At 43.1% G+C, this 26,122-nt stretch overlaps 1 protein-coding gene across 5 annotated transcripts in view; it reads right to left on the bottom strand.

Moving 5' to 3' along the window:
• Positions 1 to 26,122, bottom strand: part of CATSPERE (catsper channel auxiliary subunit epsilon) — a 129,714-nt gene that overhangs the window by 37,068 nt on the left and 66,524 nt on the right. For all 5 annotated transcript variants that reach the window (XM_053301908.1, XM_053301918.1, XM_053301926.1 and 2 more), the window contains 4 exons: positions 25,265 to 25,757; positions 14,881 to 15,343; positions 3,252 to 3,694; positions 1,498 to 1,556 (listed from right to left, as the gene is read on the bottom strand). In XM_053301908.1, the coding sequence (XP_053157883.1) occupies positions 1,498 to 1,556; positions 3,252 to 3,694; positions 14,881 to 15,343; positions 25,265 to 25,757 (1,458 nt within the window). The remainder of the gene's footprint in view (positions 1 to 1,497; positions 1,557 to 3,251; positions 3,695 to 14,880; positions 15,344 to 25,264; positions 25,758 to 26,122) is intronic.

Raw genomic sequence — 26,122 nt, 5'->3', positions numbered from 1 at the left:
TTAGTGAATTATAAAGAAGTTTGGACTTTTGAGGGGGGAAATGCCTATCAAGGGTCCTATATTTCACTGTATATTATTAAAATATTGATTTTTAAGAAAACATATTCTTGAATATATGATTTGGGTTTTATCTCAACCTTTGCATGAGTGGAAGGATGCTCAGGCAACAAAACTTCCCAAAGACATTCCAGAACCTTTGGGTTGTATAAAGCAATACCATCCCTGGACATGCCTCCAGTCAGACCAAAGAGTAAGAAATGTGCACCTTTAGCAGAACATTCCTGCCAAAGGTACTGTCAGCAGATGAGAACTTGCTAGGTATGTAGTCTAGTACAAGTGTGATGGGCATCCACGTGATCCCTCTACAGATTTTATTTAAGGCAGAACCACTGTGGATGCCTACCTTCAAGGCTGCTTCTCTGAGGGAATGAACTGTGCTTAAGGGAAACTGCTTCTCCCTACTTTGATAGGCCAATCCATTGCATTCTTGGAGCCAATATGAGACTGTGGTCAAAGAGTCCTTATCCAAGGGGTTTTCATGGGGTGGGGTGGGGGCAGTCTCCAATTTCTGAACTTTGGACTTCCTGACTAAACTGAAGTAGGCTATCAGTATCAAGTGTGTGGTAGTGCTTTTCTTGTAGACATGCAGGCTTTGACCAAAAGGATGTTGGAAGTGAAGGACTTTGCACTGTCTCATGTCTCAGTGACAGAGGGGGACAGACTAGTGAGTCAGAGGGCTAGAGAGGTCAAGACATTGGTCATCCCTTCTCCACTGCTCTGACACTATCCCTTTGGAATGTAGATTGCTATTCTTAGGGACTTCCTTCCTTCCTGCCACTTCCTCTTCCTCTTTTCCTTTTCTTCTCCCTTGCAACATGCACGCTCCTCTCTCCCTGCACCATGTGTGCAGAGATGCATCCATCTGCATCCAGCTAGTCAGATAGACTAGAGATCCTATCTCTCCACTTTGCTAGCTAGAATGGAGTTCACTAATAAAGACTCCTTATATTGATTTGAAACTATGAACTGGCTCCAAGTTATTTTACTCTCGGTATACATGACTAGGCAGACTCCCGCTGTATTGTGCCTCTGTGCACTCTGCTGTAATAGAAGGGTATCTCTTACCGGAGATAATTCCCAACAAAGGATGGTAGGGAGATTTCCTGAAACCTATGTAAGACCCCTGCTACCTGGACAAAAGCATTTTTAAAAATGTTGGATCTGGTTTATTTAGTCATTATAGTTGTTATATACAAATCCTTGTATATAAAAACTATCACTATTCAACTCAGCATAGTGTCCCTCTCAGTGGCTGTGGTTTCCCTTGTATATCTTCCTAGATTGAGAACCTCTTTGAGAATCACCTTTAAGAACTGCTCTGGTAAAACCTCTTGGAGACATTCTCGAGTACAAATGTGCTATTGACTTCTGAATACTTTAGCCATTACTATTGGATTACATTACCCCAAACTGGTAACTTAATATCATGGTACTTACATTTCCTCTGTATAATTTTCCACTTCAGAGTAATCCTGGTCATGATAAAATGTCATTGTCTATAAGAAATAGGCAACAACAATAATAATATTGAGTTAGACAAGCCAGATGACCATGGTTTTGAGGAAACATTAGTTACTTCAGAGAGAGTGCCTTGAGACACAAAACAGTATTCAAGCATCTTATGTAAATCTTATTCAAGCATCTTATGTTTATCTTATGTAAAATATTGTTATAACTGCTGATACATTTGTGCTGTTATACACAGTTGGGTGCAGCTTGCATGCTACCTATATATATAGGAGTCAATGATCCCCAACACAAATTTCATAGACCTGGGTTCCAGCCTAAGGTTCCCCAGGTTCCTCTCTCCTCGACTTACAACTCCCGCCCCTCGCAACATATTGCAGCACAGTCTTAAGCATGTTTATTCAGAAGTAAGTCTTATTGTACTCAGTGGGATTTACTTCTGGGTAAATGTGCACAGTGCATAGGACTGCATTGTCCACTTGCCAAATATAGAGGCAAAGGGGTTAGCTTATTTCTACAGTGCCACACAACACTCATTATATAGTTGCAATCATGTTGCTGATCAGGCGTAGGACATTTTGGGGTAAAGGTGCCCAGCTAATGTAAAACATTCACCAACTTCCTTTAAGATTGTTGGGTTTGGTTCTAATGGCTCCATGAATCTGGTCCTTTGCCTCAAAATCAGGACCTTTTTATTTTAAGTTAGGATTCTAAGAGGTATCTTAAATTTAAAGGATTTCTTTTTCATATTTTTACCACAAGATGGTCAAGTTGCAATTGTATCCACACCACAGCCCTTAAATGCTGCTGAGGCCTTGCTTTTCTGAAATCAGCTGAATTAAAATGGGGTTGCACTCATCACTTTCAGTGCCTTATCATCCAGCAATGCCATGGCCAATATCCTTCAATGTTTACTCACATCCAGCACAGATCCTCTGTAACATTAATTAAATGTGTTCTTCTTGCAGGTTTTGCCCATTTTATTGCTTCTGTTTTGTTTTGACTGGAGAAATTAGTGGGAAATTAGCCCTTAATGTGGCAGTTTCTGTTCCTTATCCTGTGTGTGTATGTCTTAATTTTTGGTTTCTGCTTATCATTATTGTTGTTGTTGTTGTTGTTTCCTTGTTTTATGGTGAAATAGTGCTATTTTACCATAAAATGATGAAATATTTTTTCATATATACAGTATTTGAAAAAAATATGAAAAATATGTTGAAAAAAATATAAAGTGGAGATGGGGGGAAGAAGAAGGAGCCAGTCATTCCTGACCTCCCCTGGACATGGAACAGAAACTGACTAATGAAAGGGTCATTCATCACTAATGCGCCACCTGCACTGAACAAGAATTAATAAAGTGGTCAGAACCTGCAAGGAGGAAACTTTTAATTAAAAGGTACAGTAACTTTTAAAGGCTTCAATAGCACTTTGCATGTCTACACTGGACAGACTGGAAATGCAATTGTTCTTTATTTCAATTAACATTCACCTCAAATTAGGCCTTAAGAAACATGAAATGCCAACATAAAACACGAGTTGGTAACAAATACTGGAACTGAATTCTCCATAAAAAATGAGTGAATAAAGTATAACAATTCCAGACAATTCCAGGGTTAGTATGGAAACCATCTCAGAATGTTTCATACATCAGAACACTCAATCTCTGCCATATAAGAAGAAACAGAACAGGGTAGAAAGTAATGGTATTATATATAGAAGTCACTTGCCAGATTCTTAGTGCAGATTCCACGAGCAATTTCATAATGAGTATATGTTTTTTCCTTCAGCAGCTCTGGCCTGTTAATTTCAATATCTGTAGATAAGCCCTCATTTTCCCGAAAGACGATTTGAGTCCAAAAAGTTATGTTTTGTCCTTTGTCCAGATAATAATGATCAAAATCCATACTATATTGAAATGATATGTATGGACAGACTTCATCTTGTGAACTGTATATAGTACTATATACTTCTAATTTCAGTGGATAGGTCTGGCGATGTATAGTAGTACCCTTGAATGTCAGCAAATACATACCACCAGAAGGATTAAAATAAAAGATACAAGGTGTACGTTCACTTTCCCAAGCAGCAAGCTTCACAGTGTCTGTCATTTCAATTTTTAAGAAATATAGGACATTATTCTTCATCTTTATTATGGCATTCCCACCATAATCTGCAAAAAGCGGGGGAGGGGGGGGAGAGTCTAACATCACTTTTCTAGCATTTATTTCTAGGCAATTATACAATTTATATATTTATATATATATAATTTATATTTATTATTTATATTATATATTATATTTTAAATTTTTTGCTTTTACCTCAGACATAAAGTTTGTCCTTAGAACAGATTTCACTTAATTACTGTATTGGCCTGCACTACCAGTGTGATTATTTATCTAGTTATTTATTGTTCAATTTATATACTGCTTTTCATTAAAATAATCTCAAAGCAGTTTCCAATATAATTAAAACAATGCACTCTTGGAAAGACAGGAGATTAAGGTGAATGTGGTTTGCACAGCACCAATGACAAACAACTGTTGGTTAACTCTAGATTGTATGATAGGAGATGCGATGTACAAGATTGTGAAATTTGTGAACAGGAGGAAGGAAACTGTGGAAAGAAAGGTACAATATATAAAATTCAATGATTAGATTGCACTTCATTCTATATTGGGGAATCTGGCAGAGATAATTTTATATGGCCCCAGGTAACCATATGAAATTTTAATAGAGATAGTAAAGTTTGCAGAGAGTTGCCCTCATAAGGAAAAGAAAACTTTTCAGAAGTGATAGTGATTATCCCTGCTAACTGAGCAAAGAGGCACCTTTTACCGTGGTGATTTTCTTTATTTAGCAGGGGGAGAGTAACTGGCCCTATACACACCCAGCGACTGTTGCTAGTGTCTATCTTGTGTTTCTTTTTAGAATGTGAGCCCTTTGGGGACAGGGAGCCATCTTATTTATTTATTATTTTTCTGTGTAAACCGCCCTGAGCCATTTTTGGAAGGGCGGTATAGAAATCGAATTAATAATAATAATAATAAGAATAAGAAGAAGAAGAAGAAGAAACAGGTTGCTCACCTGTAACTGATGATCTGGTAGAAATCCGTCAACATCCATAAGAATGGGCTCTGTGCCTGTGCGGAGACCACACAGTAGCTATGCTGCAGCTTGTCGAGGTATCCAAGTCCCGCCCCCATGCGTACAGCGTGCTATTTAAGGGTGGCTGGATGTCGCGTTCCTTAGTTCTTGGATGACTGCCAAGTAGGACGACCATCCAGTTGAATAGGTGGGTTCACAATGTTGACATGTAGAACCAAGAGCAGTGGCGAGCACACAACTATGCACATAGCAGAGCACTACTGCAGAGGAGTGGATCGGGAGGGTCTTATGGATGTTGATGGATCTCTACCAGATCATCAGTTACAGGTGAGCAACCTGTTTATCTGGATTGAGATCCATCGAGATCCATAAGAATGGGTGATTAGCAAGCTCCCTAAGGAGGATGGTGCAGAAGTGCTATTGCAACACCCTTTTAAGTACACTTCACCCGAAGCTCGCCTCTGCAGCAGGGCGCACATCTATAGCACAGTGCTTAATGAAAGGCATCTCTGGTAGATGATCTGGTAGAAATCCATGATCTGGTAGAAAACCATGTCGCTGCTTTACAGATGTACAAGAAGGTGATCCCTAAGAGGTGTGCTGCCGAGGAAGCGTAAGCCTGAGTGGAGTGGGCCTTGATGGCTTCTGGTGGAGACTTGTAATGGAGCTGGTACGTAAGTATGATTAGCTCAACTAGCCACCTTGACAGACGCTGTCTGGAAAGACAGGAGCCCTTGGTAGTGCCTTTGTAGGCCACAAAGAGACGCGGTGTAGCCCTGAACCCTTAGTGCAATCCAGTTAGTACAGGAGTGATTGATGCACATCTAGGGAGTGCATGGCACGTTCCAGGTTGGTCGAAGGCCCTATAAAAAAGGTTGGGAGAACAATGTCATGGTTCAGGTGGAATTCTGAGACAATCTTTGGTAGAAAGGATGGGTTCAAATGCATGAGGACCTTATCCACTTAGATAGATGGTGGTTTCAATTTTTCGACAGTTTGCGTACTTGTGGAAACCAAGGTTGCCTTGGCCACCATGGCATCACAAGGATGCAGGTCGTCAGTTCGGACAGGAGACGAGCCACCACCCTGGCGATCAGTGGTGGTGGTGAGAACATGTAAGGTGCCTACCTCAATCAGTCTAGTTGAAAGGCATTTCCCAAGGACAGGCGATTGTGCTCCGCTCTAGAGCAGAAGTGGTCGCATTTTGTGTTTTCGGAGGATGCAAACAGGTCTATCATAGGCGGCATCCAGAGATGGAACAGGGGAACTCTGTACTCAGAGTTGAGTTCCCACTCATGTTGTCGCTCTTGGAGGAATACATGGTTCAGATCATCCACCAAGACATTTCCCAGGCCCTTGATGTGAACTGTCACCAGTGAAACATGGGACGGATGAACCAGTGCCACAGCTGAACACTGAGAGCGCATAATGTTGCAGACACATTCCCGCCCTGGCGGTTGATATAGGCCTGAGCTGTCGTATTGTCAAGGTGTATCTGGGCAGTCTTGTCTTGTATGAGAGGCAGAAACGCTCAAAGTGCCTGGAAAACTGCAAGGAGCTCCAGGAAGTTGATGTGAAGGCAATCTTGCTGCGTTCTCCACCTTCCTTGAATTTGGCGACCTTCTCAGTGAACCCCCTAGCCCAGAAGGGAGGCATCTGTTGTGATCCAGACAGATGGTAATGGAGTTTGGAAAGGAAACACCCTCTAGAAGATTCCTGTGGTCTGACCACCACGACAGTGATCTCAGAATCTGTGGTGGAAGAAGTAGACATTTTTGTTTGGCTGTCCACAGTTGGGTGGAATAGTGACAGAAACCACAACTGGAGTTTCTGCATCTTCAGCCGAGCATACCGGATCACCACATTGGAAAATGACATCAGGTCTAGAAGTTGCTGGATGGAGTGTGATGGCTGCAAAGTTTGATCTTGAAAGTGATTCACTAGGCTCCAAATACAGACGTAAGGTTCCTCTGGTAAAAATGTTCTTTGGTTCGTTGTATCCAACACAGCTCCTATATAGGTGGTGACTGGAACCAGTTCCAGATGTGATTTCTTCCAGTTGACCTGGATGCTGATGCCTTGGAGAAGGGTCATCACATACTGGATCTGTGAAAGTAACTCGCTTTTGTGCTTGGATGTCAGGAGCCAGTCGTCCAAATAGGGGAAAATAGTGATCCCGTGCATCCTCAAGTGGGCGATCACCACCACCATGCACTTGGTGAAAACCCTTGGGGCGGTGGACAATCTAAAGGGCAAGACATTGTATTGGTATACTTGGCAGCCTACAGTAAACCGTAGGTACTTCCTGTGACCCGGTCTGATCCTGACATAGAAATAGGCATCTTTTAGATTTAGCATTGCAAGCCACTTCTCTCCCTGGAGAAGTGGTAATATTTGTTGCCACTCCATCATCCAAAATTTCCTGACTCGTATGAACTTGTTCAGGTGGTGCAGGTCCATAATGGGGCACAACCCCCCGTTCTGCTTCAGGATTTGAAAGTAGCGGGAATAGAACCTGCCTCACCTGGCCGTCGACAGCACCGGAGTGATAGCTTTCTTCTCCAACAGTTCTCTCACTTCCTCCTGCAAGGTGACAGAAGGAGCAGTGAATCTTATTCCTGTGAACCGTGGTGTCTGCCTGAATTCTATGGCGTATACTGAAGATATGATCTTCAGGACCCAGCGGTCCAATGTTATATGGTGCCATGCGGGGGCATGGCTTGCCAATCTGATGGAAAGAGATGGCAGATACAGATCGATGGTCTGTTCCATTCCCAGATATGTCGGGTCCCCCACAGGCAGGAATGGGGAGAAGAGTGGTGCCCGTGGACAGGCTCAATTCTCAAAGATGCTTCTGGGCGTCTGATGTCTTGGTCGCACGGGATTGTGTCTCTTTGGCCTTGCTGGAGAAATTCCACTTTTGGTACAGGTTGTATTGTCTAAAGTCCTGGTGATCTTATTGGTGGTAGGACGGTCATTTAGAATATGAAGTGCAGTATTGCAGTGTATAGGTTGAAGTCATTGGCTGAGCCATAAAAGTCTTAGCTGTAAATTTTGATTTCTTCATTTGCTCCATGGTACTGTCAGTCGATTCACTGAAAAGACCAGAGCCATCGAATGGGAGCCCTTCGATCTTGTCCTTCATGCCTGTTTGGAGGTTAGTCGAATGCAACCAGGCATGTCTGCGCAAGGTCAAGGCCACAGTCAGAGACCTGGATTCTGACTCTGACAGATGTTTGGCTATGCTTAGCTGTTGCCTAGTCAGTTCTGCTGAGCGTTCAAGAGTCTGGTGGAACTTATGTTTGAAGTCTTCAGGAGTCATTGAGTCCAAGTCTGATTGCAGATTTTCCCAGATACTATGAGTGTACTTAGCTGTGCAAGCCACGTAGTTTGACACTTTGATGGACAATCAGGAGGTAGAGTAGATCTTGCAAACCAACAAATCTAACTTCCTACCCTCCTCCTCAGGTAGAACCACATGTTGTTTTCCAACTTTGGAGGAAGTTGCACAATCACTAGGGAATTGGGTGCTGGATGCATCAAAAGATACGCATTATCTTTTTCTTGTACTCTATACAAGCTCTCAAGGCACTTTGATGTGGGGTTTGAGGTGTGGAGAAGCTCCCATGCGCACTTCGCTGCTCTAGTAATTACAGGGAGCATTGTCAATGCTACCGGAGCTGTGCTTTGAGTTTTTAGCATGAACATGTAGACTGGGTTGTTGGTTGTCTGTAATTCAGAATGGAAGAAGGCCCAACGCCTCTGCCATAGCATGGATGTGTCGGTGGTATGATTTTAATTCTTCATTTGGTGAAACATAAGTTGATGGGGCTGCATCTGTAGGGGGCTCCACCAAAGATTCTTCACCCTCTGGGTCGGATTCAAAATCCAAGGAGCCATAGTGCTCTGAAGCTGAACCACTGTGCGAAGCTGGGACAGCTGTTTGAGTATATGTGGTAGATAACTGCACCATAGGTAGCGGTACCATCTGAGTGGCAATTGAGTGCATGGATGTGCCTGTAGTCTGTACTGCTCTCTGCGTTGTAGGCAAGGGAACCATCTGGGATGCTGTGGTACACAATGGCCGCAAGGATGTAACTGCCAAAACTTAGGAAGACAGTACATATGGCTTCCATTGTTGTTGGTAAGACGCACCCAGAGAGCTGGCCCCTAAGATGGGGGCTGAGTCTTCAGCCGCTGACGAAGGCACATGTGTGAAACTGCAAGTGTGCCACGGAAGAGGGCTACGCAGATGCTCCGCAGTGAGAGAGGCGGGTTGCGTATTCATGGTGGTAGGAACCTCTGCTTCTGTGGGCAAGAACCCCTTGACAGTGGAAGTCGACAGGGTGATTGAAGATGAGTCCAAAATGGATAGAATCGTGTGTGTCGCAGCAGGGTCAAGTCCGGCCTGAATGCCAACAGGTTAATCCTCATTGTCATTGGCCTTGAAGACTGGTAAAGGCTCTTGAAGGCTTGGGGTGACCTGCTTCGACATCGACACTACTGATGTGTGGAGAGTCAATGTTGGTGGTATTGGATGCCGTGTCGTTGGTGTCGAAGGTGCAGACGAAGATATAGGGGCTGATGCTGGAGAATGAAATCTTGCCCACGATAACGACAGCCCTGATGCCGAAGGTGGATTGACACGACATCAACGGGATGTCGTCGACGCTGTGCGGAGAAGCTCAAGCGCAGGCTGAGATGTTGGCTGTTGTGCCGCGGACAATGGAGGGTCCTGAAGACCAGTGGGAGATGGTGTATGGTCCCCCATCAGGTCAATAAGACGTTGGTGTTTCTCAGGCTGTGTCAATGACTTTTTGATGCCGTGGCACTTTGACGGTCTCGGAATGCTCGATACTGTTTCGGAGCTATGATCACAGTGGCCGGTGGAGTGATGCCAGAGTTGACCGCTGGTCGACGTTGATGGTTTTGATGTCGAGGACTTGTGATGGGCAGATGACGTTGACATCGATGTCGATGGTTTCTGATGACCCGATGTTGAAGTAGACGTTGATGGCTTTTCCAACACTGATATTTCCTTTGGACCGATGATGTTGAGCCGGTCCCCTTCGATGTCGATTTCATCAAGTCGACACAGAAGCCGGTGGCTTCGAAGGCGACACCGAGGCAGATTTTGGTGGTGTTTTTCGTGGTGTCCCTGGTGTCGAGGGACTCAACACGTCATCGTAAATCGCAGCTCACAATCTCAGGGCCTTGTTCTTGTGAGTTTGCTTAGAAAACGAGAGAAGGATTTTACAAACCGAAACGTTATGTTTCTCTCCTAAGCATATGAGGCACAGATCATGCAAACCCTTCGAGGGGAGTTTTGCCTTGCAGCCCTCACACCTCTTGAAGGTCTTTTTCTCCTCAGACATTTTACAAAAGATTAGCCAAGTCCGTTCTAAGGTCAAAAATGCCAAACCTTTTCCTTAGCCAGTCCAATGTCAACGGCAAACAATTTCCGTCAGCCAGTCCAGGTCATATACAATACAAAACTTGTCAGCCAGAAGAAAAGGTCATACACAAAAATGCAAATAGATAATTTATTTTTTATTTTTTAGAGATCAAACTCACGAGGAACTTTCCGATGAAGGAGCGGCAGACCAAGGTCCAAACGCTAAGGTGGTTGGAAAAGAACTGAGGAACGTGATGTTCAGCCACCCTTAAATAGCAAGCTGCACGCGCGGGGGCAGGGCTTGGATGCTTCGACAAGCTGCAGCATGGCTACCGCGTGGTCTCCACGCAGGTGCAGAGCCCATTCTTATGGATCTCGATCCAGATCAGAGACATTCCACATTATCATTTCCACATCACATCGCTCTTGGTGTGTGATGTATGTGATGCCTCAGGCCTGACAAATCACAATTAAGGGCCAAACTACACGTGATATTGAATGCATTGTTTGATCTTTGTGTGCTTGATTTTCTTTTAAAATACCAGTTGGTGGGGGGGGGGCATTCCCCAGATTGATTCAGATTGGGACCGCATCAAGCAGAGCTTGCTTCCACTGTGGTCACAATCTGCCCTCCCATGTCTATTTGCCCCAGTGAGTCAGCTCTCAGGGCAAATAGTTGCCATGGACTATACGAGGGGGGAAGGGTTAAAGCCCTTATTCTCCATGTCATGGTGGTTGGTATTTGCAAAAGATAGACAAGCATGTGAGGGCAAAATTATGTGTTGAACATAATTTGTAGTTTGTCCCCAAGAAGCCCTTTCTGCTGGACTGATTTCTGTGGCAAAATATATTTTTGACTAAGGCTAGCCCTATCATGAGGTAGCCTGAAGTGACCTACTTTGAGTTACAGTTTGGAGGTGGCAGATTTTGAGGTGTCTAACTTTTCAAAGTAGAGTGCAGAAAAAGAAGGAAATGTGGCCATTCTCCCCCGTTTCCTGGGTGGCAGCCACAGCATGGCTGCCTATCTCTGCTGTTGCCACTGCTGCTATGGTTGCTGCACCATAGCAGCAGTGGCTCAGTCCAAGCTGATAACAGGGATCACTCAGGGATCACTCAGGGATCACTCAGTCACTCAGTCCAAGCTGATAACAGGGATCAGCCACCCCCCTTCAGCTCAAGAGCTCTCTGGAGAACTCTCACTCGGGGAATCAAGCAGAACAAGTGATATTTTGGTTGCGTTGTGTGCCAGGGCTGTGAAGCCTTGTGAGAAGTAGGCCGTCTCCTGTCACAAGATTGCATGGCTTGCTGCGTCGCATTTATTTATTTGCTTATTGTTTAATTTATGTACCACCTTCCATTAAAATAATCCCAAGGCAGTTTACAGTATAATTAAAATACACAATTAAAACACACAATTAAAACTACAAATATTAATTATAAAAATACATCTATATTTTAAAAGTTAAAAACCTATATAAAACTTAAAAACACAAAACACAGAGCATCAATAGCAAAAAAAAAAGTTTTCTCACATAAAAGACATTCTCTCATATAAAAGCCTGGGTCAAGAGCCAAGTTTTTGTTTCCTAAAAATTGTGATGGAGACTGAGGAGTGGATGCCAGCCAGGAGAGAACTTCAAAGCCTGGGGGCAATTACTGAGATGGCCCTTTCCTGTGTGCTCGACAGCCAAGCCTCCATCACTATCAGCATATGGAGCAGAGCCCCCTCCAATGACCTTGTTGGGCGGGCAAAAACCCTTGGGAGCAGGCAGTCCCTCAGATATCCAGGGCCCAAACATTTAAGAGCTTTTAAGGTCAAAAGCATCACCTCAAATTGGACCTGGAAACAGATTAACAACCAGTAGCTGCCACATTTTGCACTAGCTGTAGTTTCCAAATATTTGTCAAGGGCAGCCCCATGTAGAGCGTGTTACAGTAATCCAGCCGTGATGTAACTAAGACATGGATAACTGTGGCCAGATCTGCCTTCTCAAGAAAGGGACACAGCTGGTGCACTAGCAAAGACGTGCAAAGGCACCCCTGGCCACTGCCTCCACCTGAGCTTCCAAAAGCAGAGCCGGATCCAGCAGTACTCCCAATATGTGCACTTGTTCTTTCAAAGCGAGTGCAACCCCATCCAGAATCAGTCAAATCCCTTCATCCCGACTGGCTCTCCTACTGACCAATAGCACCTTCATCTTGTCTGGATTTAATCTCAGTTTACTAGCCTACATCCAGCCCATCACTGCCTCCAGCCCCCGGTTCAGGACATCCACTACCTCCCTAAGATCAGGTGATGAGAGATAGAGCTGAGTGTCATCTGCATATTGCTGACAAATCAGTCCAAGTCCTCAGATGACCTCTCCCAGCAGTTTAATGTAAGCAGCATGGGGGACAGGCTAATGGCCAAGAAGGCGAGCAGTAGTCTTCTTGTTCCCAGCACCATATCTGGACCCTCCCCCAAGAAAGGACTAAAGCCACTCCAAAGCAGTGCCCCCAGTCCCCACACTCCAGAGGTGGTCCAGAAGAATACCATGGTAGATGGTACTGAATGCCACTGAGAGGTCCAGCAGAGACACAATCTCCCTGCCTTTTTGAGGGATGATAGCAACCTGTCCTCCCTTAAAGAAGCATAGATTATAGTCTCCAATTACCTGCCTGTACCCTCCCTGGCAGTTTTTGTTAACCTAGATTGGGGAAAGAATTAAATATCCCTTTTCTTGTGTTACTGCTCTGATGATAACTAAGAAGATTTGTTCATGGAGCTCCTACGTCATGTCTGTATTGGCCTGAACAATGAACCAGGAAGGACCTGATTCACATCTAGCTTGTCATGAGCTGTCTACATGGCCTTAGGCAAACTACTCTCCATCAGCCTCAAGCACTGCCATTCCATCTGAAATGTGGGAATAATTCGGACCTATCTTACATCATTTTAATAAACATACAAAAATGCTGAGATTCTGAGCTAATGTATATGAAGCATTTTGAACACTAAAACATTATATAATATGATAAATCAGGCCCGCACGACATATGGCCTGTGGGCCATGTGTGGCCCGCGAGGCCTTTTTTCTTGGCCACGGGGCCATTCTGCTTGCTCCCTCCACCCAAACCTCCGTGTATTTTTTAATTTAAATTTCTGCTGCCATGCAGCTGAGGGATAGCTGCTGGGGAGGTGAGCAGACTTCCCCCTCTACAGCCGCTGGCAGTGGCTACCACTCCCAGAGTGACGCAGAGCCTGCTGTTTCGTCCCTGCGTGCCTTGCAGTTAGGAAGAGATGCAGGATCAAACGGCAGACCCTGCATTGCTTTGGGAGTGGGAGGAGCCGCTGCCCGCCGCCACTGCTGCCGGAGGGTGGGGGGGTGAAGAGGAGGACTACTCCCGGCTCACCCCTCGGCAACCATCTCTCGGCCGCACAGCAGCAGAAATGTAAAATAAAAAGCACAGAGGTTTGGCGGGACGGGGTTCCTTCTCTCATAAAGCCTGCAGCCTCTCTCTCTCTCTCTTTCTTTAGCCAAGCCTCCTGCCCCATCCTTTCCCTCTTTCATTCTCCTCTCTCTCTCTCTCGTCAAGCCTCCTGTCCCATCCTTTCCCTTTCTTCCCCCTCTCCATTCTCTCTCTCAAGCCAAGCCTACTGCCCCATCCTTTCTCTCTTTCTCCCCCCCTTCATTCTCTGTCTTTCTCTCTCTTTCTCTCTCTCTTTCTTTAGCCAAGCCTCCTGCCCCATCCTTTCCCTCTTTCATTCCCCTCTCCATTCTCTCTCTCTCTCTCTCTCTCTCTCTCAAGTCAAGCCTCCTGTCCCATCCTTTCCCTTTCTTCCCCCCTCGCCATTCTCTCTCTCAAGCCAAGCCTCCTGCCCCATCCTTTCTCTCTTTCTTTCCCCCCTCTTCATTCTCTGTCTTTTTCTCTTTCTCTCTCTCAAGCCAATCCTCCTGCCCCATCCTTTCCCTCTTTCTCCCCCCTCCATTCTCTCTCTCTTTCACCAAGCCTCCTGCCCCATCCTTTTCCTCTTTCTTCCCCCTTCTCCATTCTCTCTCTCTTCCTCTCTCTCTCAAGCCTCCCTCTTTCTCTCTTTCTCTCTCTCAAGCCAAGCCTCTTGCCCCATCTGTTCCCTCTTTCTTTCCCTCTCTCCTTCTCTCTCTCAAGCCAAGCCTCCTGCCCCATCCTTTCCCTCTTCCTCCTCTCCCTTCTGATCAAAGTGTAATCTTCTCATCCAAAATTATGAGAAAAACTTCTCTAATTGTTTTCCTTACAAGTGCTCCATTTTAAATGTGTTGATTTGGCAGAGGTAGAAAGGAAGAACAATGCATTTTATTATGTATTTTATACAGATTGTATTGCATTTATTTTATTAGAATGAATTTTAGTTCAATTTATTTTATATTAATTTAAATTAATCTTGGCCTGCCAGAACTTCAGAAGTTAAATTTTGATTATATTCATTTTAATTAATTTCACTTTAATTTAATTAATTGATTGATATTAAGTGTTACTTTAATAATCAGCACCCTAAAAACTGACCTCAGTCCCCATGAGCCGAGTCATGGTCAGTTTCGGCCCACCAGGTCATTTGAGTTGTACACACCTGTGATAAATGAATACTTTTTTTGCCTGCTTCTGTGCCCAGCCCACTTCCTTCAGCCACCCTGCCTCTGGACTTCCTGCCCCTTAATTTCCCTACCCTCAAGATCTCCTCCTACTAAACATTCCTGTCTTAATCACTCTATTTTGCCCAGACATATTTTTTCCTGTCACCAAGCCTTTTTGCTTAGCTTGTATTCAAGCACAAAGCTGGACTGTTTAGTTCCAATTTACAATGCTTCTAAAATTATTATTAAAATATAATACTTAACCCATGATAATTTGATGAATAGTGCTTCCTTCAGATGCTGCTGAAAATTCCTTTGTATTAGACACTTTAAGATAACCATTGACTTTATTTCCTTTATAACTATAATAGATCTTATCATCACCCCAAATCACCATAGATGTTGCTGCTGAATATACTACTTCTATTTGCACATTAATAGGTGGAGGTAGGGACAAATCTCTCAAGAACCATAGTTGTCTTTCTTCATCGTATGCTGCCAAGTATAAAACTGGGGTGGTTGTGCACCTCGTACACTCTAGCAGTGTTAAAATTGTACTAGAAAGTGAGTCATAGCAAGCGGCAACTATTTTTAGATCAATATTTTCTCGTAATTTCAGGTGTCTCTTTAAATTAGCTGTATTTTCCAACAGTTTATACTCATCACCACTGAATCCTTGGTAAATTTCATTTTCTGTCCATATAAGTAGTTCACTTAATGCATGTTCCTGTAAGAAAACAAAATTATTTAAACAAAATTTTTCAGAAAATGTACAAAACGCAAATACATTTCCAGGCTTACATGAATTACAACAGATCTTATGGTTAAAAAACTCCTGCAAACCTGCTGGCTTAAGTTAAGATAATCTCATTTTGGTTCAAGCTCCACAAAGCTGGTAATCTTGAACCTAAATTTGATACTTTAAAAGATGTGCCATATGATCAGTAATGATGTTGTGCAATGGCATAAGCTGCTCACTTACAATTTGCCTACCATGCAACTACATCGACAATGTGGAGCATTTTTGCTAGTGCTTGGCACTCCATCCTCTTCTTCTTGAATTGGGTCTCAAAAACCAAGAAAGGTATGGATGCATGGTAAGTTAGCACAAATGTAACTGTAAGTGAGCACAATTTGTGACACTGCACAACATCATTACTGATCGGGGCGGAGCCTCCATTGTGCGCACACATTCAAATATGGACCACCATTTTCCTGGGGCTGCCGCGCAGTCCCTAGCCATGCCCCGTTTTTAAGGTTGATGCCATTTCCAGGGTGGCTGGGAGTGCCTCTCTCTGCCTTACCAGACAGAGATAGGTGCTCCCAGCCAGGCTGGAAACCCAGGGCTGGCTGAAGCGCCTCACTAATGGGACTGAAAAGGACAGCACTGTATGTAGGTGAGAAATGGCTCTGACACTGTTTTTTTGTTTTTGATCAAAGTGGCCCCCACTTGAGAAATAGTGAAGATCACAGACTTATGGGGTTTTCCCACTGTAAAATAAAGAATCCCCTGCCCAAGATCTAGGAGATAGGAGAGAGAAGTTAGTGAGCTGGGAATTGGGAAGTCAAGGGCAGTTTCTTGTCAATTCCTTTATTACGACCACAGACCAGCATAAGTTTCCTTTCAGCATTCTGAGAGTGGGGGATTGGCAGCAGGACAGTCAACTGTGAGGTGGTTTTGAGGGAAGAGAGGATGCGGCGGCGGGGGGGAGAAAGGGAATGCAGTAATCCTGTGCAAGCTTACTCAGAATTATGTCCTTATGAACAGAGAGGGAATTGAGCTAATAAATCCATTATCTTTTCACTTGTACACACCCACACAGCTAATGGAACTCTTCTAACGATCAATAAGTGCTCCGTGGAGGTCTGCAGGGAGAGTGGGTTTCACTTACCCTCCCCACAGATGATTTCCTGGGTGGGTAGATCGCCTGCCCAGGTGAGTGACAGCTCACCTGTGGCCTGCCTGGCAGCTCTGGGGGTTAGAGTGCCTGGACATGCTGTGCTTCTCCCCAGGGCCCCGATAATGCACTGCATGAGTGCATGGTGCATTACTGAGACACCCCCCCCCCCCCAGTGTGTCAGCCATGGCTGCAAGCAGCCATGGTTGACACACAAGCAAAAAAAGAAAAAGAAAAAAAGAGGTTAAGGGAGTGCTCGCTCCCTTAACCTCATTTTGGAGGGAGGTTATTTAGGCAGGTTTGCTGCCATGTAGCCACTGGGATTGGGCACAATAACGGTGGTTCATATGACTGTGCAAAACTAGGCTGGGTTCCTTAGCCAGGTTTTGAACACTCGTGTGAATAATCTCACTTTCTGTGTGTGTGTGTGAGAGAGAGAGAGTGTGTGTATGTTTCTGCTAGTTATAGTGATGTGCAGCTATAGTGATGTGTCTGCTAGCTACAGTGATGTGCAGCTAGTGATGTCCGGCTCCGGACTGGTCCGGAGGCCTCTTACATGGCCTCCGGACCGGTTCGTGCACACCCCTAGCTAGCTACACCCCTGGCATTTTCCAGACAACCATTCTATGTCACTTCCTTTCCTTTCCCTGAGAATGTGTCAATATTCTGGCTTCTCTGCCAAATAACTTTGCCAGCGCTTGCTGGCCATAGGTGCAGGAAAACCTTAATTTTTCTTAAATGGCACAGGAAAACTTCAATTTTTAAACCAAGTTCAAAACTAACATTTGTAGACCTCATGAAATAGGTGTGGGAATCTAATAAATCAAATGTCGCTCTAGATTTCTGAAGTTCATTATACATATCTTTTTTACTTCTAGTTTGCTTATGTTTAGATTTTAGGATTATCATTTGTTAGATTTCTTCCTTTCTTTCAGAGTTTGTGGCTTTCAGGGCTTGAGCTAGCTGACTGTTACATTTTCCCCAAAGTGCAGCTTAAAATGCTTCCCATACTATCTGTTGAGCTACTGCACAATCAAGATTAAAGTCAAAATATTTTTATTTTGTCATCTAGTATTTTTAGTAATACATTTGTTAATTAATAAACTTGTATTTAGTTTCCAAAAAGTCTTTTGTTTGGTATCAGGTTGTAAATTGTAGCCACCTTGAGATCCAATCTAACCAAATGTTATCTTCTACAGTAGCTTTTTGTAGATATGTTTGCATAGAGCTTGTAATATATATGCAGTCAATTCTAGAGTAGTGTCTAGTTGAGTAAAACATAGAATTTCTTTCCTGTGAGTATAATGTTCTCCATGAATCTAATAAATAAAAAACCTCCATAAATTGTACTAGTGAAAATTTGTGATAAACATAATTGTCATTTCTCTTTCTGTTACTTTTGTCAAGTATTGGGTTCATAACAGTGTTAATACCACCTCCTATTTATGTTTGCATTTGTTTGAATACTTTTTAAAGAAACTGACATTGCTGATTGTTAAGGGCATATATTGACACTAAAATAAAACGTGTATTATATAGTGTACCTTCCACAAAAACACATCAACCAGACAAGTCTTTATGTGTCTTGGAGTGTTTGAAAGCACAGTTTTTTGATAACATGATAGCTTTTCCATTGGATATAGAGGTTCCTGATGTGATAACTTGCAGGGAATTAAGGCGAGACCATAATAATGTTGACATCCACATTCATAAGTGGTATAGGCCTGTAACTGGAACTCAGCTGTGTATCCTTTTGAAGTTTAGGGAAGACTGTGGTCACACATCACCGGTTCACATATCAACAGGGAAGAGAGGCCACTGCCAAACCTTTGCGGTGCCTGCCTCCAAACCTCATCCTTTTCAAGAGCAAGCAACGACCCTCCCTCTCTCCCTGGGCATAGTGTAGGCTTGTGCTGGTCACCTCTGGGGGGGGGCAGTTTGGTTTCGCTCGTGGGTCTTTTTTGCCTACCTCGCACTTTACCCCCTCTTGCTAGTTTGTTTATTGGCCACAACAGCAGGTACAGTGCGGTATTCAGGGATAACGTAGGGTTGGTGAGCACCTTAAGTCACGTGTTGAGTGTAAAGAGGGGTAAAAAGGGGTCCTCAACAGTCACTACACTGTACGGCTCAGAGAGCGCTGGCTTGGACTTCCTCTAACCCGCTGGTGGAGGGTGTGTGTCACCAACCTTAAAGGGCTATATGGCTTGAGGGAAGTGGCTCCTTAAGCAGGAGCCTTGACAGTAGGTTGGCAAAGATGGAGAGCAACTGCCTCATTGCTTAATTGTCTTTTCTAATGTGGACATTGTGATTGGAGAGGTTAGAAAGAAGACTAATCCTGCTGAATCAGGTCCAAGGCCTATCTAGTCCCAGAGAATCCTGCTTCACACAGTGGCCCACCAGATGCCTCTGGGAAGCCCACAGGAAAGAGCTGAAGGCATGACCTCTGAGGCTGGAGGTGGCCTATATCAACCAGACTAGTAACCATTGATAGACCTGTCCTCTGTGAATTTGTCTAAGCCCCTTTTAAAACCATCCAAGCTAGTGGCCATCACTACGTTTTTATTTTCAACCCCGTTCCTGATGATCCCTAGCTTGGAATTGGCCTTTTTCACAGCTGCCAAGCAGTGTTGATACTTTCAATGAGCTGTCCACCATGACCCCAAGATCTCTCTCTTGGTCAGTCACTGACAGCACAGAACCCATCAGTGTATATGTGAAGTTGGGGTTTTTTTGCCCCAATATGCATCACTACATCATTACACGTGCTTACACTGAACTGCAGTGTAAAGAGGCCACAATCTTGTGTCTCTGTAACAGTCTTTAGAATTGGTTAAGCAATCCTGCCTACCTTTCTTTTAAAAAAACATATTTCTATTTACTCTTTTTCAGAACATTATGACTTATTTTAAAAAATGAAAATAAAAACTTAATTACTGTACAAACAAAACCTAATGCAGAACACAGAGTATTCCACTCACAAAGTTCTATAATTGTAGTAATTTATTAACTGTGGATCCAGCAGGTAAGTATTGCCAAATGGATTAATCATTTGTTGTATGATATTGTACTTTGCATTGGTACAAAGTAATAATATAATCTCAAACATCATAATCTCTGTCACTTTCTATCCCATGTGCTGCCAAAAGGTACTCTGTCATGACTAATGAAGGCACACCATGCATTAAGTGTACCTTATCCTCAGTTGTATTATTTTTTCCACCTAATGCAATTGCCCATATTCTAACATACAATGCATTCATTCAGTGATCCCCATGTCACCTGTCCTCCAATGCAAAGCAATTGCAAGCAATGCAAAGCAATTTCCATTCTAGCTGCTCCCAATAGTAGCATTATTAAATCTTTGTGGAGGTTTGAAATTAGATGGTCAGAAATTGATGATAGAGCTAGCTGAGGGTCTGGAGCAGGGATTCTCAAACTTGGGTCCTCAGGTGTTATTGGACTTCAGCTCCCATAATCCCCAGCCTCAGTGGCCTTTGGTTGGGGATTATGGGAGTTGAAGTCCAATAACACCTGAGGACCCAAGTTTGAGAATCACTGGTCTGGAGAAACACTTTGTCTTGTAATGGCTGCCACTTTCTGAAAAATATCCTTTCAGTATTTTGCTAGCACTGGGCATTCCCACCACATATGAATGTAGGATCTCTTCAGCCCACACCCTCTTCAGTACAAGGGACTGATGGATTTATGTTGTGTAATTTCTAAGGGGATACATACACTTAAAACAGCCTTCAGATGGTGTCTTCTCTTAACTGGGATGTTGGAAATCTCCATAGTGGTTTAGACCAAATAATAGGGATATGCTTGTTGGAAATATCGGAATTCCACTTTGGAATTCCTGCCCCTCACTATGAGGAGGCAGTTGTACACGGGGCAACCGTCCCAGGGAGGGAGGTAGTGGTGGACCTTAAAAGGCCATCCCTGAACTGGTGCAGGGAAAGCTGGGCAGCTTTCATTTTACTTCCTGAGAGATATGTGTTCTTACCAAAGTCTGCTCAGGAATTCAGTCTGCTTAGGGCTTTGTTAAGAACACATCACTCTCTCAGGCAGTCAAGTGAAAATATTCCATGAAAAATATTTATCATTGAAATGTGTTGGAATATTTTTTCTTCAGCAGCTGCTTTTGTATTGAATTGACAATGAGCCTTTCCAGACGGCAACATGCCTTCCAATAAGAAGATAGTTTTTGGTAAAAGATTCAAATTTCAAAAAGTGGACACAATAAAAGTCAACTGATACAAACTGGAGCCCATACAATGAGCATATTGTTAACCTAGTATTATGCAGTAGTTTTGAGAAAAAGATATCTGCCTCCAGTATCTATTTCTGAATCTAGTATTTTCATGGGAAAGTTTTCAGAGAATCTTATCACTTCTCCTCTGCCTTTGAGGAGCAAGGTGCTGCCATCTGCTGGGCAAACAAGTTACTGGGAAATATTCTAGTTTGAGGGTTTTTTAAAAGTGAATTTCTTGGAACATCAATACATTAGGCTTTTCTTTCAAGAATGCCCTCATAATTTTCCTGGACGTAAAATTATTATTTAGATCTCTGCAAATAAGGTTCATTATAGATTTGTTAGGCACTGGAATACATTTTGGGGCAAGTAAAGCTTGTAGAAAAGGGATGGGCTCCACTTGAACCACGATGGAACCAGACTGCTGGTGCTTAAAATAAAAGAGTTTGCAAAGAAGCTTTTAAAATGACATCTTCGGTATTGCCAACAGGAACTGGGTGGTATCTCTTCAGCAAGCAAAATCCCCTAAGGTGCAAGGGTGCAAATATTTAAGATGAACCAGAAGGGGTCAGATCAGAACCAAACCACAAGGGGATAGAGTAGAACCAGAAGTATAGCACATGACAGCTGGTCAAATGACAGTAAGGGAGATAGCACACACCAACACCAAGTAAGATACTCAGTGTATAGGTGTTTACATACCAAGGCCAGAAGTCTCCGAGCCAAGATGGGCAAGCTGGAGTACTTGGTTGCTAATGGAAATATAGATATAGTGGGCATAACAGAAACCTGGTGGAATGGTGAGAACCAGTGAGACTCTTGTTATTTCTGGATACAAACTCTACAGAAAGGACACGGAGGGGCGAATTGGGGATGGAGTTCCACTGTATGTTAAAGGAAGGATAGAATTCAACAAGCAGGAAAACCTAAGAGGACCAGAGTCCTCCACATAATCATTATGGGTGAAAAAAAAGGTATTATTAGGGACATGGTATAGCCGTCCAGATAAAAATGCTGAGAGTGACCTGGAGTTGGAGAAGCAAATCAGAGAGATGTCAAAGAGAAACAAAGCTGTAATAATGGATGACTTCAATTACCCTCACATAGACTGGGCAAAATTGAGGTCAAATTTCTAGACATGCTAAATGACTGTGCCTTAAAACAGATGGTTGCGGAACCAACTAGGAACAAACTCTGGCAAAAGAAATGCAAGGAGACAATAAGGGATGCAAAAAGAGAGTGTGAGGAGCATATAGCTAGAAGCGTCAGGGGGAATAACAAAAACTTCTTTAAATATATCTGAAGTAGAAAACCTGCCAGGGAGGCAGTTGGCCCCTTAGATGATGAGAGCATGAAAGGGATTATTAAGGAGAGTGTGAAAGGGATTATTAAGGAGGATAAGAGATTGCAGAGAAGCTGAATGAGTTCTTTGCATCTGTCTTCATGGCGGAGGATAATGACCATATATATCCACTCCGGAACTGATCTTCTCAGGCTTGGAGGCTGAAGAACTGGGTCAATTTGAGGTGATGAGAGAGGATGTTCTAAACTGTCCTGAAAAACTAAAAATTAACATATCGCCAGGGCCGGATGGCATCCACCCAAGAGTTCTGAAGGAATTCAAATGTGAAATTACTGATCTCCTAGCAAAAATATGTACCTTGTCCCTATTGTCAGGCTCTATACCAGAGGACATGAAAGTAGCTAATGTAACTTCAGGATCCGGGGGTAAACAGGAAACCACAGGCCAGTTAGCTTAACTTAAACTGATGGAAATTGTTAAACATATAAAAGAACAGGCCTTGCTGAAGGATAACCAGCATGGCTTCTACAAGGGCAAGTCTTGCCTCACTAACCTTTTGGATTAAGGTTAACAGGCATGTGGATAAAGGTGATCCGGTTGACATAGTATACATGGACTTCCAAAAAGCTTTTGACAAAGTTCCTCAGCAAAGGCTCTTGAGTAAACTTAGCAGTCATGGGATAAGGGAACAGGTTCATGTGTGAGTAGTAACTAGTTGAAGGACAGGAAACAGAGGATAGGAAAAAAATGAGAGTTTTCACAATGGAGGGAAGAAGTGAGTTCTCCAGGGATCTGTACTGGGACCAGTGCTTGTGCATAATTGCTCTAGAACAGGGCTGCTCAACTTCGGCCCTCCTGCAGATGTTGGCCTACGACTCCCATAATCCCTGGCTATTGGCCACTGTCGCTGAGGATTATGGGAGTTGTAGTCCAAAAACAGCTGGGGGGCTATGCTGAGCAGGCCTGCTCTAGAAGTTGGGGTAAGCAGTGATGTGGCAAAATTTTCAGATTACACTAAACTATTTAGGGTAGTGAAATCCCAAACAGATTGTGAGGAACTCCAAAAGGATCTCTCCAAACTGGATGAGTGGGTGACAAAATGGCAAATGTGGTTCAATGTAGACAAGTGTAAAGTGATGCATATTGGGGCCAACCCCCCCCCCCCAATTCACATATACACTAAGGGGGTCTAAGCATTGGTCACGAGAGAGATCTTGTGGTCATGGTGTACAGCTCATTGAACCTATAAACTCAGTGCACAGCAGCTGTGAAAAAGGCCAATTCCAAACTAGAGATCAAGGTAAGTTCTATATTCTGTATTAGGTTTTGTTTGTAATTAAGTTGTTTTATTTTCATTTTTTTTAAATGAGTCATAATGTTCTGGAAAAGAGTAAATAGAAATTATTTTTTTTTAAAGAAAGGAAAAAAGGATTGCTTGCCCAATTCTAAAGACTGTTACAGAGGCTCAAGATGTTGGCCTCTTTATACCATGTAGACCCAGGGGCTGGTGGGAAATCCCCTGGCCTAAAGGGAATCAGGAAAATATGCCAGTACATTACAAATGTATAAACTTAAGCCTATAAAATTAATTTGAAATTTATGGACCGCAAATGTGGCTTCGTGCAAGTGATTGTAAAGTGATGCATATCGGGGCAAAAAAACCCCAAATTCACATATACACTGATGGGGTATGAGTTGTCAGTGACTGACCAGGAGAGAGATCTTGGAGTCATAGTGGACAGCTCAATGAAAGTGTCAACTCTGTGTGGCAGCTGTGAAAAAGGCCAATTCCAAGGTAGGGACAGTGCTCCCGCTAACAGGGATTCCCAGAGGTTATGGACTACAACTCTCAGAATCCCCAAGCCATTGCAGCTGGGGATTCTGGGAATTGCAGTCAACAACCTCTGGAAATCCCTGTTAGAGAGAACACTAGAAGGGAACTTAAAATAAAAATAATATTATAATGCCCTTATAGAAATCTCAGGTGAAGCCTCATTTGGAGTACTTCATGCATTTCTGGTCACCATTTCTTAAGAAGGACATTGTAGAACTGGAAAAGGGGCAGAGCCCAACCAGGATGATCAGGGTCCTGGAGCACCTTCCTTATGAGGCATAATTCAAAGCCTGGGAGAGTTTTGGAGACATTTCAAGAAGTTTAAATTCAGAATAAATTGTTACATGAAAGGGAGGGCAACTTATATCAAGAACTCATTTAGCCCATTAAAATCACCACCACCACTATTTCTGTGTCACTGCTGAGCCACAGGCAACTGTAAGAGGGAAACCAGGCTGGCACGATCACAAATTCAGCAGATGAACAGCGAAATCCTAGATCTGGAGTTTCCAGACCATTTTAAAGGGTGACCCCCATGTATAATACAGAACAGTAATCTAATCTAGGAGTCAACATAGCATGCATGTCAGTAGCCAGATGCAGATGTTTGTGTTCCAGTACTGGGCAAAGCAGGCATATCGACTGATGTTGTTTAAAAGGATCTTAGGATGAAGTTCTTGGCCAATATCCAAACTAATCTTCTGTAGACGGCTAGGTTTTTTCATTGCACAAGAAAGAGGGGCAATTTTCAGAGATCTCCCCTCTGCAGTCACTTGTGCCTCCCAAAACTATGTCCCTGAGAACTGGGGGACCTTGAGGGATATAGTTTTGAGAGGTACCAGTGGATGTAGAGGGAAGGAGAGATGACTGAAAATCACCCTACCTGCTTGCACAATGGAAAATCCTGGTGCACCTGCAGAATATTAGCCTGAATGTTAGTAACTATCTGAACATCCAGAAATAATGCTCAGTCCTGGAGTTTTCTGCAAACTGTGAACCTGAGCCCTTGGTATATGTGTGTGCGTGTGCATCCAGGGTGGAGAGTGTGACTCCATAAAGAGCAAGTATTTCCCAAAGCAGGTGGTCAACAGAACCTCCCACCATCATCTTTGTCTTGTTTGAACTGAGCTTCAGTTTATTCATCTTCAGCTGGCCAGTTACTGAATTCAGAAAATGTCTAAGGGAGGCCACATGCCCACCCAGATCTGATAAGGATATATCCAATATTTAGAAATTTTATGGTAATGAGCTTCATAGGTTAATAATATATTATGAGAACAACTTATCTGCCATCATATTGGGGATTATGAAAGCTTCCATTAAAATAAAACAAGCAGGTACTCTTTATTTCAGGTACTCACATCAACTGGGTATGCAGATGCACACCAAGTTCTTGACCGTATTCCAATTATTCCTGAGTCTGGAAGCTCCTCATCTTCTTCGAGACTTGAAATGTCGTATTCTGATATCTTATAAACCATATCCCCTATTAAAAGGTAAGCTTCTCGAAAAACTACAGACACTGCTTTTACCATGTTACTCAGGGCTATATCTAAAATTTCCTGTGGAAATTTGATTTCCTGTGAAGTTATAAATCCATCGGTTGTGTGGAAAGTACCAAAATCAGTCAATAAAACTGCTGCTGTTGGAACACATGCAGCCCATCTTACTATGGCACTACTACCAGCTGGAAGAGTGATGGAGAAGTCACTTGGTTCAGAAGTAAAAGAAAACTTTAGCTGGGCAATTGTAAAAGGAGTATCAAGAACAAAACAATCCTGAAAAGTAAATGCTCTTCCATAAATGCTTGCAACAATGTCATCCGATACAGTAGGCACACTAAGCGTCCAGACCCTCAAAAGAGAAGAAAAGTTACATTAATGCATTTTATGTTTTCTGTAAAATAAAGGAGTATTTTGATACATTTCTGCAGTCACCATTTCAAAATAAATTATTTTCTGTTTGTTTCTAGCTATGTGTGTCTATAAGGTTTTTTATACTCATCCCCCTGAATTAAACCTTGAATGTGATTTGACAGATTTTGTGAAAGGATTATATGAACAACAACAAAATCCCACCAAAGAGCAAACATTTTAGTTCAACACTAAAAAAAATGATTTCATAGTCCAAATTTAAAGAAAATATGCCTTTTGTTTCTGGTGTTCGAGAAATACATTGCACAGTCCATTACTACAGCATTGGTGAATCATGTCAGTTAA

Source organism: Hemicordylus capensis, chromosome 1, assembly GCF_027244095.1.
Source record: "Hemicordylus capensis ecotype Gifberg chromosome 1, rHemCap1.1.pri, whole genome shotgun sequence".
NCBI lineage: Eukaryota > Metazoa > Chordata > Lepidosauria > Squamata > Cordylidae > Hemicordylus > Hemicordylus capensis.
The sequence above is the reverse complement of the archived record's forward strand: the minus strand, read 5'-3'. Positions and strand labels throughout refer to the sequence as shown.